Source organism: Prinia subflava, chromosome 4 (assembly GCF_021018805.1).
Source record: "Prinia subflava isolate CZ2003 ecotype Zambia chromosome 4, Cam_Psub_1.2, whole genome shotgun sequence".
Lineage (NCBI taxonomy): Eukaryota > Metazoa > Chordata > Aves > Passeriformes > Cisticolidae > Prinia > Prinia subflava.
In genome coordinates this window covers 58286600-58301423 of record NC_086250.1, presented here as the reverse complement: position 1 = coordinate 58301423, position 14824 = coordinate 58286600, and the positions used below count along the sequence as shown (strand labels likewise).

At 35.4% G+C, this 14824-nt stretch overlaps 1 protein-coding gene across 1 annotated transcript in view; it reads left to right on the top strand.

The window, feature by feature from the left end:
- The window catches only part of TBC1D22A (TBC1 domain family member 22A), a 150484-nt gene extending 136879 nt beyond the window's left edge, over nucleotides 1-13605 (top strand). Inside the window, exon 13 of the mRNA XM_063396828.1 lies at nucleotides 10352-13605. Within this exon, the coding sequence (XP_063252898.1) occupies nucleotides 10352-10480 (129 nt within the window). The 3' untranslated portion in view covers nucleotides 10481-13605. The remainder of the gene's footprint in view (nucleotides 1-10351) is intronic.
- The last annotated feature ends 1219 nt before the right edge of the window (nucleotides 13606-14824 follow it).

The window sequence follows — 14824 nt, the reverse complement described above, 5'->3', positions numbered from 1 at the left end:
ATATTTTCAAACAAAGCTTGATAAATTTGTCATTTTGTGGTACAGGAAGATTAATCCTGGTTCAGGATTTTTCTTGTCCCCAAACAAACTGAAGGCGTCTTGAGCATAGTCTCAGTTGTTAGCCACGTTTCTCATGTAGTATTTATTGGTTTAGGATATTTTAATTCTTTAGCTTATAGTGTACAATTGGATTATATTGTGTTAATTTGAATTGATGCTTCAGTCTATTGTCTATGTATGCATTTTGGAATTTCTCTCTGACTGAAGCATTCTATAGCATATATTTTTTTTCCTAAGGCATCAACAAATGGATAGAGATTTGTGGGGATGTTGTTTTTGTACGTTGGAAAAACCTGTGCAGCTTGGGCGATCCCCTGTCTTGTGTTCTTGTGCCTGCATGCTGCGCTCACCAAGGAAGCTTAATTGATTCCTTAATTTGAACAGTGGCATTTTCCTTAGAGATGAAGGGATTTTCAGATTAGTTTGTATTGATTTTTGTGAGGCTTCTCAAGTTAACTGGGAAATTTTTAGTTAGCAGATGGGGCAGGTTGTTTCCTTAACTGTGATATCTTCGTGAAGGTTTCTTCCACTGCCAAGTCATTGGTTTTCTGTACTGCTGTCCTTAAGTCTCTTAGAGGTGCACAAAAGCTTTATGGGCTCTGACATGGCAAGTGGGGAATGATTGTTATTCAGAACAAAGCACCAAAGTATGGCTTCATTTGGCAGTGATTGAGCAATGTAATGAAAATGGCTTTTCAGTCCTATATCCCCTAGGATACTGAAAATATTCCACTTGAACTGTGTTTAGGACTACTTGTTTTACTTCTAAAAATACACTAGTTTAAGTAGGCTCTGCATGGTGACAGATTTATTGGATGTTGAAGTTTCATATCTCAGGCAGTACTTCTTAAGTTATAGAAAACATGTAATTTTGCATCAGCCATCCTTAATATATGTTTTCTCTAAAACAAGATGAGATTTAACTCAGAACAACTTACAGCATTTTGTCAAAGTGTAATAATTACTTTAGGTTAGAAATACACACAATTCTGATACACTTTTGTCCTGTGCTTCATTATATTCAGTTTGTATTTTATGATTTTTTTTTTTTTTGGCTGAGCTTTCAGCTATTCATACTACAGTGTTAAAATCTAAGTTGTGGTAGATAAGGAAATAAAATGTGTGTGAATTTGTAGCTGTAGAATTGTCCCTCTTAAAATGCATTGCTAAATTATGGTCAGGAAAACCAAACCAAGAATAGTGGTTAGCATATGGACTTCATGGAGAGGCAGAATTGTAAATTTTCTCTTGGAATCAGATATAGAAATATTTTGATCTTTCTTGTTTACAGAAAAAAACAGAATGTAGTAGTTATTGGTAGGTCATTTCAGAAATTTAATTCTGCCATAATTGCTGCAGCCTTAATTGGTACTGTACATTCTATGTTTGGATGGCTTTTGTTTGCATTTTCTTTTTATAGAATGACAACTGATCTTCATGACTTTTTATACTCTGAATATTTGCATCTGTTCTCCTTTATTTGTTGCATTTTGGATAGAACTAGTGGTAAATTACATACTTGGGCTTTTTATCATTTATTTGTTATGATTTGTATTTTGGTACATAAAAAGTACACATATCTCCAAATACCATCAGTATAACAATAGTTCATAAAACAATATGGCAAAAATTATAATCAGAGGTTCAGGGCTGTTTTGTTCTGAGCTCTAGCAATTGGAACTGTCAGCTCTGTTGGAACTGCTCTATCAACTGTGAAACTTTCCTGGATCCAAGTGTGAAGCTTCCTGAGATACTCAGTTTCCATGTGAGATATGTAAAATGGAAGTTCTGTTTTCTCTAGTTCAAATGTGAGAAAGAACCTAGGACTGTTTTTGTTTGACTGTCCAGTCTAAGGTTGAATTTAAATGGATGTTCGAGTATCATAGAATCATAGAAGGTTTTGGGATGGTAGGCACTTTAAATCCTTTAGGTTCTCTGGCAATACTTGCTTTGACTCCTGAACCTTGTCTTATAAAATTGAGATAACAATGTGTGGATAGCAAGTTTAGTTGAGAAAAAGATCTAGCATGCACATTTGGTTCTTGTTTTAGGGTTGGAGGTTACTTGTGGGTTTGGTTTTTATTTGAGACCAAGGTAAAAGACTACCTATAATACCACCTGAGATGTGGTCCTTTAATGTACTTTTTAAGCAATACTCTTGGAAATGAAGATGTAAATCTTCTCCTCAGCTAAGTGAGATGAAGCTAAGAACAACTTCTCTGACGTAGTCCTTTAGAACCACATATTTTATGATTAGCAATTAAGGCTGCTAATGACTTGTGTAAGAGATCCATACTGGATGAAACAGGACTTTAATTGCTAGTTTGGTATGCTGAGTCCTGGAATCTTTTTTGGTAGTCATGAAAAGGAAAACATGAAAGGGAAATGATAAAACCAGCAACTTTCCAAAAGCTTTCATTTTCAGGATGTTAAGGCGTGTTTTTATGAAGTTCTTATTAGGAATATTAAATGAATTATAAGAATAGCCTACTTATTTATGTTTTCATGAGATTAATGGCAGATTGATCAGTTGAAATGAAGAATTAAAATGTATATTTGAATCAAAGAATATATATATTTACATATATATTTATACTGTATTTGAATCAAAGGATAAAAAACTGTATGCTTTTTGAGAACCACTGTGTCCTTGAGGTACTCAATGTAAGCTGGTAGCATAAGAAATTAACCTATAAAATATTTAGATTTTTAAAAAAATACTCATTTTAGGATGCAACAAGTCTAGTTGGAATTTTGAATAGCGTTTTTTCTCTGTAGTTAGCTTCCAACTGTTCTGAGTTCTGTGTGCTATAGTCTGTTGATTGAGATGTTGTGGTGTGTGAAAAAAAGGTCAAAATTTAGATGTATAAGACTGATTGAAAGAATTAATGTTCCTTTCAAGGAATTCTAGGAGCATAATGCAAGTAACGCACAATAACGGAATGTACATGAAAAGATCAATTGTAGCACTGAATTTAGGAAGCTCAGTGTTACAGTATTTTAGCAAATATCTGAGTCAGGGTTTTTTGACTCTTGTTTCTTTCCTCTAAACTTTCACATTGGAGGTTTTTGAGTGACACTGATTTATGACTGGCCAAGAATATGTCTCTTAAATCTTTCAAACTGTGTCAAGTGCAGACTTCAATGCCCCTACCACTTGGCATAGCTGAGCCACTGTTGCCCCATCTTGTGCTTTTCAAAATTTTGGTTCCTCCATAGTCTTTGAAGTTACAGGAAAAAGGAAGGCATTTTTCATCCAGGATCCAAAAGGGACTGTTCTGTGCTACCTCAGGCATTACTGCCATGTGCTTTCCATGCTCAGGAAGCAGCACAGGCACTCAGCTGTAACATTGAATGATCTGGGTCCACTTATGCCTCTTAACCCATATCTGCTGCAAACATTTCTTAAGCTGCAGTAGGTGGCCTATTCCTACTATCTCTTTAATATTAGATTTTGAAATCTTAGTATTCTCAATTCCAGCTGGGCCCAACAGGACAGAAATATTTTCTCTGAGTCCAAGACACAAGTAATTAATAAGATGCACAGCACACTGAAACAGAGCTCATTATTTTCAACTCTGTGTAGCAGGTTAGGACATCTGGAGAAGTAAGAAGTGGCAGCAGCATAGGGAATATTGCTGAGCATTTTGCAAGAAACTATTCAAGAAAGAAAAGAACTTGTCTCAGAGCTAGAGCTGTATTCATTTGGTGCAGTATCATATCAACAGCAAGGGGCAGAGAGAAGGGAGAGCATGAGGCAGCTGAACAAGGTCATCCAGGCTCTGCAGAGCGTGCTGGACCTGTGCTTTCGTGTCACCAGCCAGTGCAGTTACTGCTTTGATAGCAGGCTGGAGGGGGAGGATTTGTAGTGAGCTTGGCTGGGTCCCAAAGCAGCAGGTATCCTCCATCCTAAATATCTGGGAAGAGGATTAGAGGTTAACATGGCACAGCACCGTGCCAGCCTGGTTACTGCAGCTCTTGGAGGGTGTGAGCACGTGTCTGTCTGCTCTCAGTGCGGAAAGGGACCGGGGCCACGGAGGGGATGCCCACTTGGCACTAGCCATCCTTTCCTTTCACACTTGACAGTCCCAAACGCAATCAAGTGAAAAAGAATGTTGTAAAGGAAATGGGAATTAAATAATCCCTATATTAAGGATATTTTTTGCCTGAGTAGTGGTTACATCTGGCTGCAAACAAATGTATGAGTTATCGTCCAGCTCTCTCTCTGGTCCAACACTATGCAATTTTCCATAAAACAATTTAGTTTTCCTTTAATGCATGCATAGGGTTTATTTCTCTTTTCTGTTATCTAAAAAGATAAATGAGAATTTTTTTTTTTCCATGGCAATAATTGTTTTCCTCCTTAGGTTGTCTCAATAATTATTCTAAATAAATTTTGGTAGAATTTCTCTTCATTAGTTCTTTAAAAATAGGTGCTATGTTCTGGGACTTCAAGTACAGCTTTGAAAAGTACAAATAACTCTCATAAAGGGGCCATTTAATCAAATTGCCAGCATAAATTTTGCACAGTGTTTTATGTGTGTTCATAATGTGTAATCCATACAGCTTTTATTAGAATTATAGTTGTTAGCATTTTCTTATCAAATCATTGAAGATTATATATAAATTTAATTTACCTTTAAGTTTCTTATATACAGTCCTAAAGTATAACATTCTAAATTTTATGATGATAAAATATAGTAAGATTGTAGGTTCTGCCTATCAGTATAAAATAGAGCTGTGGTAGACCAGGAGTACTCAGACCATAATTACATTGCAGTTAACAGCAGGAAGGATTAATAACTCTCACAGAAAAGTACTGCATTTTAGGGTGCCTTTATTTGTTAAATTAATAGCTCAGTTCTCAGTTTTGACACGAAAAACTAACTCTGGTAATGTCCTCAGTATGTTCAAGTTTGATTTTAACTTTAGTTACTGCCATTTTACATTATCTAAAGTGGGAACACTAATACTGGTTTTTATGTCATGTTAAGTTTCTTCTATCAAAAAAAGCAAACCTTGCAATTGAACTTTGTCAATAATTTACACAGACAAAAACTCTGGATTTTCAAAGTAAATATATTGCTTTGATTAGCACAGAAGATACCTTAGTATTCTATTCATTAGAATTAACGTTTTTATGTTTTATAAACTATCAACATATTATTTTTTCTGTAACTGGTTCTGATGTTCCTTCCTTCAAGATCCACATATGGAGGCAAAGTAGGGATGATAATAAATAGCATTACAACTACAGATAGCCATTGCTAAATAACCGGTATTATTGGCCAATCTTATGCTAAAAGTTGTATTTCTAACAGGATTATAGCAGATGTCATACTGTAAGGATATTTGGTAATGAATCAGATTCCAAAACGTGGTAAAATTTGCTTCCTTTGCTCTGGGTTTGGGGTTTTAAAAGACTTTAAATAGGCTGAAGTTTCACTGGGTTAAAATCTCAATGAGGAGAAAGAGGCTGATAACTTTGTAATAATTATTATAAATATATTTTGTGAAGCTTTATTAACATTCAGTTTTGATTTACTCTGCAAGGAGCAAACCTTGACCTTTTTGATTTTAGAGGAAACTGAACAATAAAGAGTTTGGAAATCACCTTTTTGAGCTGTCTATCTGGTAACCTGGTATTTTATTTTAGATAAAATAAAATATTGGGTCTTCTGGGATAACATTTTTTTCCCTTGAGAGTAATTTTGTGTCTGACATTAGCCACTGGTTAACCTGCAGTATGGCTCTTACCATTGTGGTGTGTGAAACATAGGCCTCATACTTTTAATCTTTATACATCAGAGGTGCTTTTATACCACAGCACTTCAGCATGTTCACCACTGTCTTGTCTTGACTACAAGGTGAAGAGAATAGTTCTAGAATACACGGTAATCAGCTGAGAAAAATTACATATTGAAAGTACATTTACTTGAAAATTGCACTCTATGTATCTGCTTTTAAGTGTTTAAAATACTTTATATATAGTAGCATTGTTGAACATGCTATATATAAGTGTTTTAGCATATTTTACAAACACATATGTAAAGTATCAGTAAATCCAAATGTAGTTAAAGTTGTGGATATATGATGAGTGAAATTCTGTAAAAGATAAGGTTTTCATTTGGTAACAAAAATGTTGAATTTCAAATGTACTGAAGAAGTACTTCAGAATTGTGGGTTAAATATGTCAATGTAAACCACAAATCTCTATAATAAAAGGCTAGTATAGTTTACATTCAGATCTTTTGCCATGCTTAAAAGTCAGTTTGATTTATGGATTTGTAATTTATTCTTAGTCTGACCCTCCAGTATCAGTCCCCTATGTCCTTTAATTACAAATGAAAAATACATACTTGTCAGGAAACGTACCTTTATTGTATCTTGAAATGGTCTAAAAGGGTAAATGTTTAGCTTTTTTGTTGTTGTTTTGGGGCGGGTTTTTGTTTGTTTGGTTTTTTTTTGTTGCGCTTTTGGATTTCTCTTCCATTTAAGCCCATGTCCTTTTCAAAAATAAAACACTGGAGAATTTCACTGTGGAAGGGAGGTACATTGTGTCAGTTGCTGCTGCAAGCCAGGCTAGCTTTGAAAATACTAGAGCAGGGGTGTGCCAGGCAAGCTGTGAAAATCCCAGTGGACAGATTTACAGTTTCCCTGGCAAGCTGCTCAAGCACCCTCATTGCAAAGGATTGTTTTCTTATGACAAGTTAGCTTCATATGACAAGTTTAGCTTCAGCTTGTTATATTGCCTCTTGGCACCTCTTTTCTTCTTTCCAGCCCCCTCTGTGTAGAACTGCTCTCAGATCCTGCCTTAGCCTTCTCTTCCTGCTAAAAAATGCCAGTTTTCTCACACTGTCCTGGCTAACATCAGCTGCAGCCCCCTAACTAGTGACACTATGACTAAAATCTCTTCACTTTTTGTGCTTGGTGAGGGGCAGGAGCAAATCCAAGTGGTACCTTGATCTTTCTCTGCTTGGCTGGTCAGGAGGGAGGGAGGGTGGAGATGCCTTTTGTGGTGTGGCATGAGAGGGCAGACACCACAAATAGACTGAGCTGAAGCTGTGCTGGCAGGCTGGGCCATGCAGATGGGCCCCAGTTGAAGGCATTAATATGGCTGTTCCTCTCAGTAAGAGCCCAGGGAACCAGGGCACTTTATTTGCCAAATTCAAAGGACATAATTTTGAGCATATTTTTTGTTGATACAGCCAAAATGTAAACAAACATTGGACTGGGATTTTAGAAACCCCAGCTCTGATGATGATCTCCTGGCTGCCCTGATTCTTCAGCCAGGTGTCATCACAATACCATTTAAATTAAGCAGAAAACAAAACTCTTCCGGGAATATTTAACAAATATTGATTTTTAGAATCAGTTTTCTTCTGAAATAGACCAGGCAGTTTATCACCCACAAGTTTTTAATGGGAAATATTAATTCACTTCATGATTCATCATATTTCAAAGAGTGCCTCATATTTTAATACTGTTGTGGATAGGAAAATGAATCTAAGAAGTTAGTATGCATGCCTTAGTTGTACATGCTGCTTAGTAGTTCCTGTTTATCTGTTGGCAAAAAAATAAGAATGATAACTAAAAATAAATTAGTAAGCTTGAGTCACTTGTATCAATTCTTGTTCTTTTATTTTTATTTTTTTTTTACTTGTCATGTGGTCTTCTAAATAATAAATAGTGTGTTTGTACAATTCTTCAAAGACTCTGTTTGGGGGTTTTTGATTGTTTCTTTATAGTAGTTTCCTTATTTCCAAAGAATGCTCAATATGCAGCAATAAAGGCAGCATGATTTTCTTTAACAGTTAAAGAAAAATACAATTTTCTTATTTCAAGAAAATAACATTTTCTTTAGTAAGGTTTTTGCCAACCTTTATTTTTAAAAAGATGTAAGCTTGATTTCTATCAGAACGAGTTTTGAAACTCTGTAATAGATCACAGGAAGATGAGCCTTATCTTTGGACAGTCATACAAGTAGTATGTCTTTGGCCAGTTACTTTACTTGGATTTATAACACATGTTCACTAGTCAGTATCAGTCTTAGAATTTGGTCTTTTCCCATGGTAACAGTGGCAAAATGCCCACTTAAATAGAAATGGACTTGATCAGTCAATGCATTACTCTACTATTTATTTATATATTTAATTTAGATGAAAATTATTATCAAATTTGAAATCAATAGGAAGTAATAAACTAGTTCATCGCTAACAGTCCTATTTCAGATTTGAGCTATATGTGAAATTTTGCATAGCATGGATATCGAAGCTCTAGTCTTTGGATGTTCTAAAGCCCAAAAGAAAACCAAAACTCTGCTCCAGCAGTATGAATCATTTGCACCAGTTTGCACCAGAAGTCTGACCTAGAAAAGTATTGAGACTAGAAACAGTAAAAGAGGTAATTTCACAAAGCTCACTGAATTAATTGCTGTATCTTAGGGCTGCTTGAAAGTTACTTTTGTAAAAGGAGAAAAGAACTTGCATGGAGGTAGGCATTTAAGATCCCTCCACACAACCTTCCTACTCTCCACTGCTAATTTATTAATTACAGTTATCAGCATAGCTGTCAAATAAGTACACAGAACATTTTAAAAAAGAGTGGATTTTGACAATTGTACAATACTTTATTAAAAATGTGTTCTCTTAAGTGTAATAGACATATTCTCTTGCTAACTCTGTTTTATTACTACTTATTATTCATAAATAAATATACAGTACTGCTCAACTTCTATCCTTTCTCTTTTCATATTACAAGAACCAGTATAGCAAGACTATGAAATAGATGAAGTCAAAATAGTTTTCTCACAAATACAAAGAAATCATTTAATGTTAATTTCTGCTCCAGGCTGTTTCCTAAAATCACTGAATCCTTGCTAAGGGCTTCTACAGCCATCTTTTATGAAAGCAGGTGCAGAGGAGGGAGAAGGGGGAACAAGGAAAATAAGACTCTTATGACGAAGAATAATTTCCCTGGATACTTATACATGATCCTGCAGGATTCTGATTTATAACAAGATAATGGCTATGGTTTTAATCACATTCCCATTCACTTATTTCTGATCTTTAGAATAAACATTAACAGACATACACAAAAATATACTTTTACACATCCTCACAAATACATATGCATGTATACAAATGTGCACAAATTGCATGTTTTCTGCAAAAATAGAGCACCTAGAAGATACAAGCAGGCTTAACAACTTCACTGATCCCTAAGATTGCCTTATACCTCCCGTCATAAAAAATCCACATTCATTTTGTTGTGATTCATCCTAAACTTCTCATTTGCTGTTTTGCCACTGTTTATCAAAGCAATCAAAAGCATGAGACAGGTGATCTGCCCTATGGAAATTTTCAAATGTGAACTTCAGTATGGCCTAGGGTAGCTTTTGCATCACATTTGAGCATTTCTGACCTTATGGGTCACCAGTTTTCTTTCTTTAAAGAGCAAACTGACTTCCTGATTTTAGTCAAATTCTGAGCCTTATAAAAATTGTCATTTGCATAAAGTCAGGAGACAATTTATGGTAGCTGATCTTCCAAAGAGTCCTCTCAGGGCTGGCAGATTTCAGCCTATGGATGAGGATTGAGGCTTTATGCTGCTGAGGGTTGTGGTGGAATTTGATGCATGTTCATCAGAACTGAAGATGGAGGCACTGTCCCAGTGAGCTGCTTGTTACCTCTGTGTCTGGGCTTAGGCTTCTTAGAAGTGAATTTTGCCTAAACCTGATGAGAGAGACAGGAACAGCTGGCCCACTGGAAAATATTGTGGGATCAGAAACCAGCAGGGAGTGGGAAACCTGGGCTAAAAATCAAGTTGGGAGTTGACTGCAGTTGACTGAAATAATAATTTCTTTAATAAATCTTCATGTATAAATAGAGAAGTGGCTTATCTTTGCATTGATGTGAGAGAATCCCAGACTTAGGGATTCTCTCTAATCATCCATAATTTTGAAAATGTATCCAATTGTATAACTTCATGGCCTGGAGCATAAAAATAATTTGGATAGGCAACAACACAGATTATTTTTCCCCCCAAAATTATCTATCAAATAACCACATTTCAGCTACAATTAATAGCAGGTTTCTGAACTGAAAGGTTGAATAGCAAATGTCTATGTAAGAATCACTAAATCTAATTGGATCTCAGGTTTGTTTGGGATACAGAGGTGCTACACGAGTGGTTGCTTATAAATGATCATTGTATAAGTAATACATAGTTACTACACTGCTATTTAAAAATACATATTTATTTCTTTTTTTTTCTTTTTCTTTTCAACTAGGAGTTACTGATATTTTTACAGAATTTGCCTACAGTACACTGGGGAAATGAAGACATCAGTGTCCTCCTGGCAGAGGCCTACAGACTGAAGTTTGCATTTGCGGATGCCCCCAACCATTACAAGAAGTGAATGTAGAGAGACAGAAATCATTAGAACCAATGTGTTCTGCAGTATTATGGCATCTGTTGTTCTGATTATGCTTTCAGCTCATTGCTCTTTCATTTGAAGTAAGATGACCATTAAAATTCTGTTAGAATTTGCAGAATGAGAACAGAATACCAAAGAAGTGGACAAAGCAGGATATCGAGCACTGAACAAACTTAAAAGTGAATTTTTTTCCTCAGCATGAAAAATGAGTTCAGAAGTCTTATAACATAATTTTCTTCTTTTTCCCCCTTCTCTTAACAGGAGAATTGTAGTCTGTCTTATTTATGTTGAGCATTTTTTCTATGTACTTTAGACTTAAAGCTACTTATGGAATGATTTTGTCATTACTTCAGTGTCACTTGCCATGACTTTATCAGCCACTTGTATTCAGTGAAAATTATCTACTTTGAGTGGCAAAAAATAACTTTTCCATGATCATACAGACCATATGAGACATCAAGACCTCTGCTTTGAGGTCTGGTTATAACTCAAAAGACACTGATATTAGCCCACCATCTGTTGTTTTTCCATGGAATTAGGTTAGAATAATCCCATAATATAAGAATATAGAAGGTTGTAATGGAAATTGGTGGCATTTTTCCAAACATTATTCAGTCTTGAAGGATGCTATAGAAGCTTTTTAGCCATAAAAAGGAGTTACTTAAAGCTGAAGACTCATCTATTACACTGAAATAAATCCCTCTCAATACATTTTGGGAGTGCTTTAAAATAATGAATTAAACAGAAGGCATGGTCTTGTCAAAGTAATTAAAGCTTCTCTTTTAAGGCCTTGCAATTTTTCAGCATGAAAGTTCACTTTTAAGAAATGTATTAAGAAGCTTGGTTTACAAAGCAAGATATATTTTTATCTTAGTTGTTGCCTTATTCTCCATTTCTAGCAAGTTAGAAAAGGAAAATTAATATATCTTTCCAAAGCTTTTTTGTTAAATAATTTAATACCTTTTTTTTTCCTTATTATTCAGAGGACGAGAGCTAGCTCCCAATAACAATAACAGTAACTGAATACTCAGATTGCTCATGGGTTATTAGCAGAACAAAAATCCTCTGCGAGTTTATAGACTAAAATTAATGTTTCTTCATAAAACCATGGGATACCGAATAATTTCTTAAAACTTACATAATTTAAGTGCACTATTTTTTTTTTTCAAGAAATATTTTCTGATAAGAATTCTAATTTGCTCTGTTGGATGTAAATAACTCATATTAATTTGTGCCTGCCATACCCATGGAGGTTATGAAGTGTGGGAGTTGCAATAAGCAATACACTTAAAAGTTCAGACTTACTGTTCCTCAGTTTGGTTCTTGAGTTGCACAGTGTTGTACAAAAAGTGTAGTGCACTTTTAAGTCTGGGAAATAAAAAACCTTCAAGGGATTTTTCTCTTATGACTTGTTATTGGAAGATTATTTTCAACTTCTTAAAAATATGTAGATACATATTGAAGAGAGCTTTCTAAATGTGTTAGTTACATTACTTGCATTAGGGGCCTTAGTTCTTCACACAGACTTTGTAATAATTAGGTGTTTCAGGGTAAATAAAGTAAAATCCATTTTTACCAACATGTGATTATGAGACCATCTATATTTTAAAAGTACATGGAATCTTTGGTAGAAGATAAAAAAGAGAATTATTTCAGAACCCAGAGTGTTTGGCAGCTAGGATGCGTTTGTCTTCCTCTGGTGTCAGCCGGGTGTTTCAGTTGTGATGGATACAGGGTCAGGCCTCCCAGATGGCTGCATTTGTGCCTGGAATGTGTAGTGGATATGTACTTCTACATGTCTGTGTACTGCTTTCTGTAACTTCAGTTTGTGGTGTAATGTATCAAAATTTTGTTTACAGAGAATGTCATATTGTGCCTAACAGTGTCTACCAATAACAGAATAAAAGAAACATGAAATCCATGACCATTTGCTTTAAACTTGGTATTTGCAATCATTTGTTAATAGAAATGCATATTATTGTAACGAGAGAAGACAACAAAGCATTAACTGTTGTAAGGGTTTTCTATAATTAACTTTTTTCTATGAAGACGTAATTTAGGTAGTTACATGTAACATGGAAAATTGGCCCAAAGTTGTCTGCTGTGTCAGATGCTCCTGCATAACCTTTCTGGGTCTGGGTATATAAAATTTCCCTCATTGGGTCCACATCAGTTGTCTGCCATGTCTTCCAAATTCAACAGGTACCTCTTACTTCCCTTGGAAGGAAGTATTACCATTAGAGGTCACATTTACTATTGTGTCTGTGTCAGAAGTTAAATACTGTACTTGAGCACATTGCTTTTTAAGGATAGTGGGAAGTTACCTAATACAATACCAATGTTTATTTATGTAGATATAGACTTTTCTGGAAAATATGATATAGATATATAAATAACATTTATATATCTATACAGATAGGAGTAGTTTTCAGTAAATAGAAGGCCAACATTTATGTAAAATTTCAAATTTTTATCAAAAGCCCACACATTTAGCAATTTTACATCTCAGGTATAATGTCATTCCAAAAAAAAAAAAAATTGCATAGAAAAGGATATAGCATTATCATTATTACATCCCTTGTACTTAGTTTTTTCAAAATTCAAGATTCTGAATATTATAAAATTCCTTTGTAATATGTATTTTCTTATGAAGGAGGCATCTTGACACATCACTAGTAAAACCAGGCAGTAATCTCCTAGAACTCATGTGAAATATTGAATTTGCAGTGTCTGAAATGCGTGCTAAATAATTTGTGTAATCAAAGTTTAAACTAGAATGTACAATATAAAAAGATTTATGACTAAAGAATTTGAAAAATGTAAATAATAAATTAGTTAACTGTGTAAATACAGTACATGGAGTAAGATAGAAATGTAAGTTGAAATCTTATGTAACTCTGTAATATGTTATAAAAAATTAGTTTCATTATTTTTGGCACAGTTCCATATGGAAAGGCCTCTTAATTTGTTTTTAATTTCATAACTACAGAATAGAACTATCTGAAGTTCCACTGTATGCTTCTGACAAACATTACCACTGAGGTACTGGTTAAAAACTGTAAAACTGGTGAAAGATGAGGAAATAAACACGTATTTATAAAGTGCTATATAGAGTGGAAAGTTGCATTTATTGTTTTCTTCCAACACATTGCACCCTGCCCCACAGCCTGGGCTGGGTGTGTTTCTGCTTTACAGCCTCAAAAGCCTTTATCACAAGGGGAAATGCACTAACAGAACCTCAGTTCTCAGTTACATCCCTGCCACTCTCTGCCCACGCATCTTGCAGGTTTTGCAAGTCAGTAATACAAGCAGGTTCCAAGGGTGTGTCTGTGCATAGACCATGCACATGAAGGGTACTGAGCATTTTCTGGGGAAAGCAGATGAAGATAGATTGGACAACACTGCAGAATTAAACTGAAGAGAAGGTGGAGCAAATGAGGACAAGGTGCCCAGAGGAGGCACAGAATTCTGTACGGCTCTGGGTGTGCAGGAGAAGGGGAAACTTCAGCGCATTGGGAGGAAACAGTTGACAGGTGATAGGGTCAGTAAGACCTGGAAACAAAGATGATTGAAGCAGATGAACTATCAGGGAGAGATGTCATATATATGTATATGTAGCTCAAGTACTTCATGTCAAAAAAGCTACTGGAGGCTTCCAATAACCCAGTGTGTCTGGTGGGAAAATACACAAGGAAGGAAAAAACAATAACTCCTCTCTTTAGAACTCCACACCACATTCAGGAGAAAAGAGGGATGCAGAGGCAGTCTGTCTGTTATGTGCTTGAATGACAATGAATTGTAATCATGCTGGTTTCTCACCTTGAATAAAACTAGTATTTCTTTATCTGCTATAATCCTCTAAAGATCCTGCATAAAATCAGCAATGGGAGTTCTTTCAAATTGTTTTTTTGAAAGCAGAAAAGATCAAGAAGGTGGAGTAAAGGCCCAAGGGGTCACAAGGTGTGTGCCGGTATTTGTTGATTTTCTTGTGCAAAACGAGCCCTGGAAAACTGATATTCTGGGCAGATGGAGGACTTTCCATGGATATAAATGTGAAGTACAACAAAAAGGACTTTCTGAAAATCTGATCTGTGCTTCATGTCATTTCCTCCTTGAAAACAGAGTGGAGTGGAAGGTAAGTACTTCGTAGCACATTAAATTCTTTGGAAATCAGAAGAGGAGGTGAGGTGGAAAAGCTCCCAGTCCAGCGATCACTCACAGAATTCTGTGCCATGGGAAAGAACTGCAGCTCAAGTGCTTCTTATCACTCTGTGATGGAGAGTCAAGTTCCTGAGCAATTTAATTCCAGATCATTTGCATTTTTAT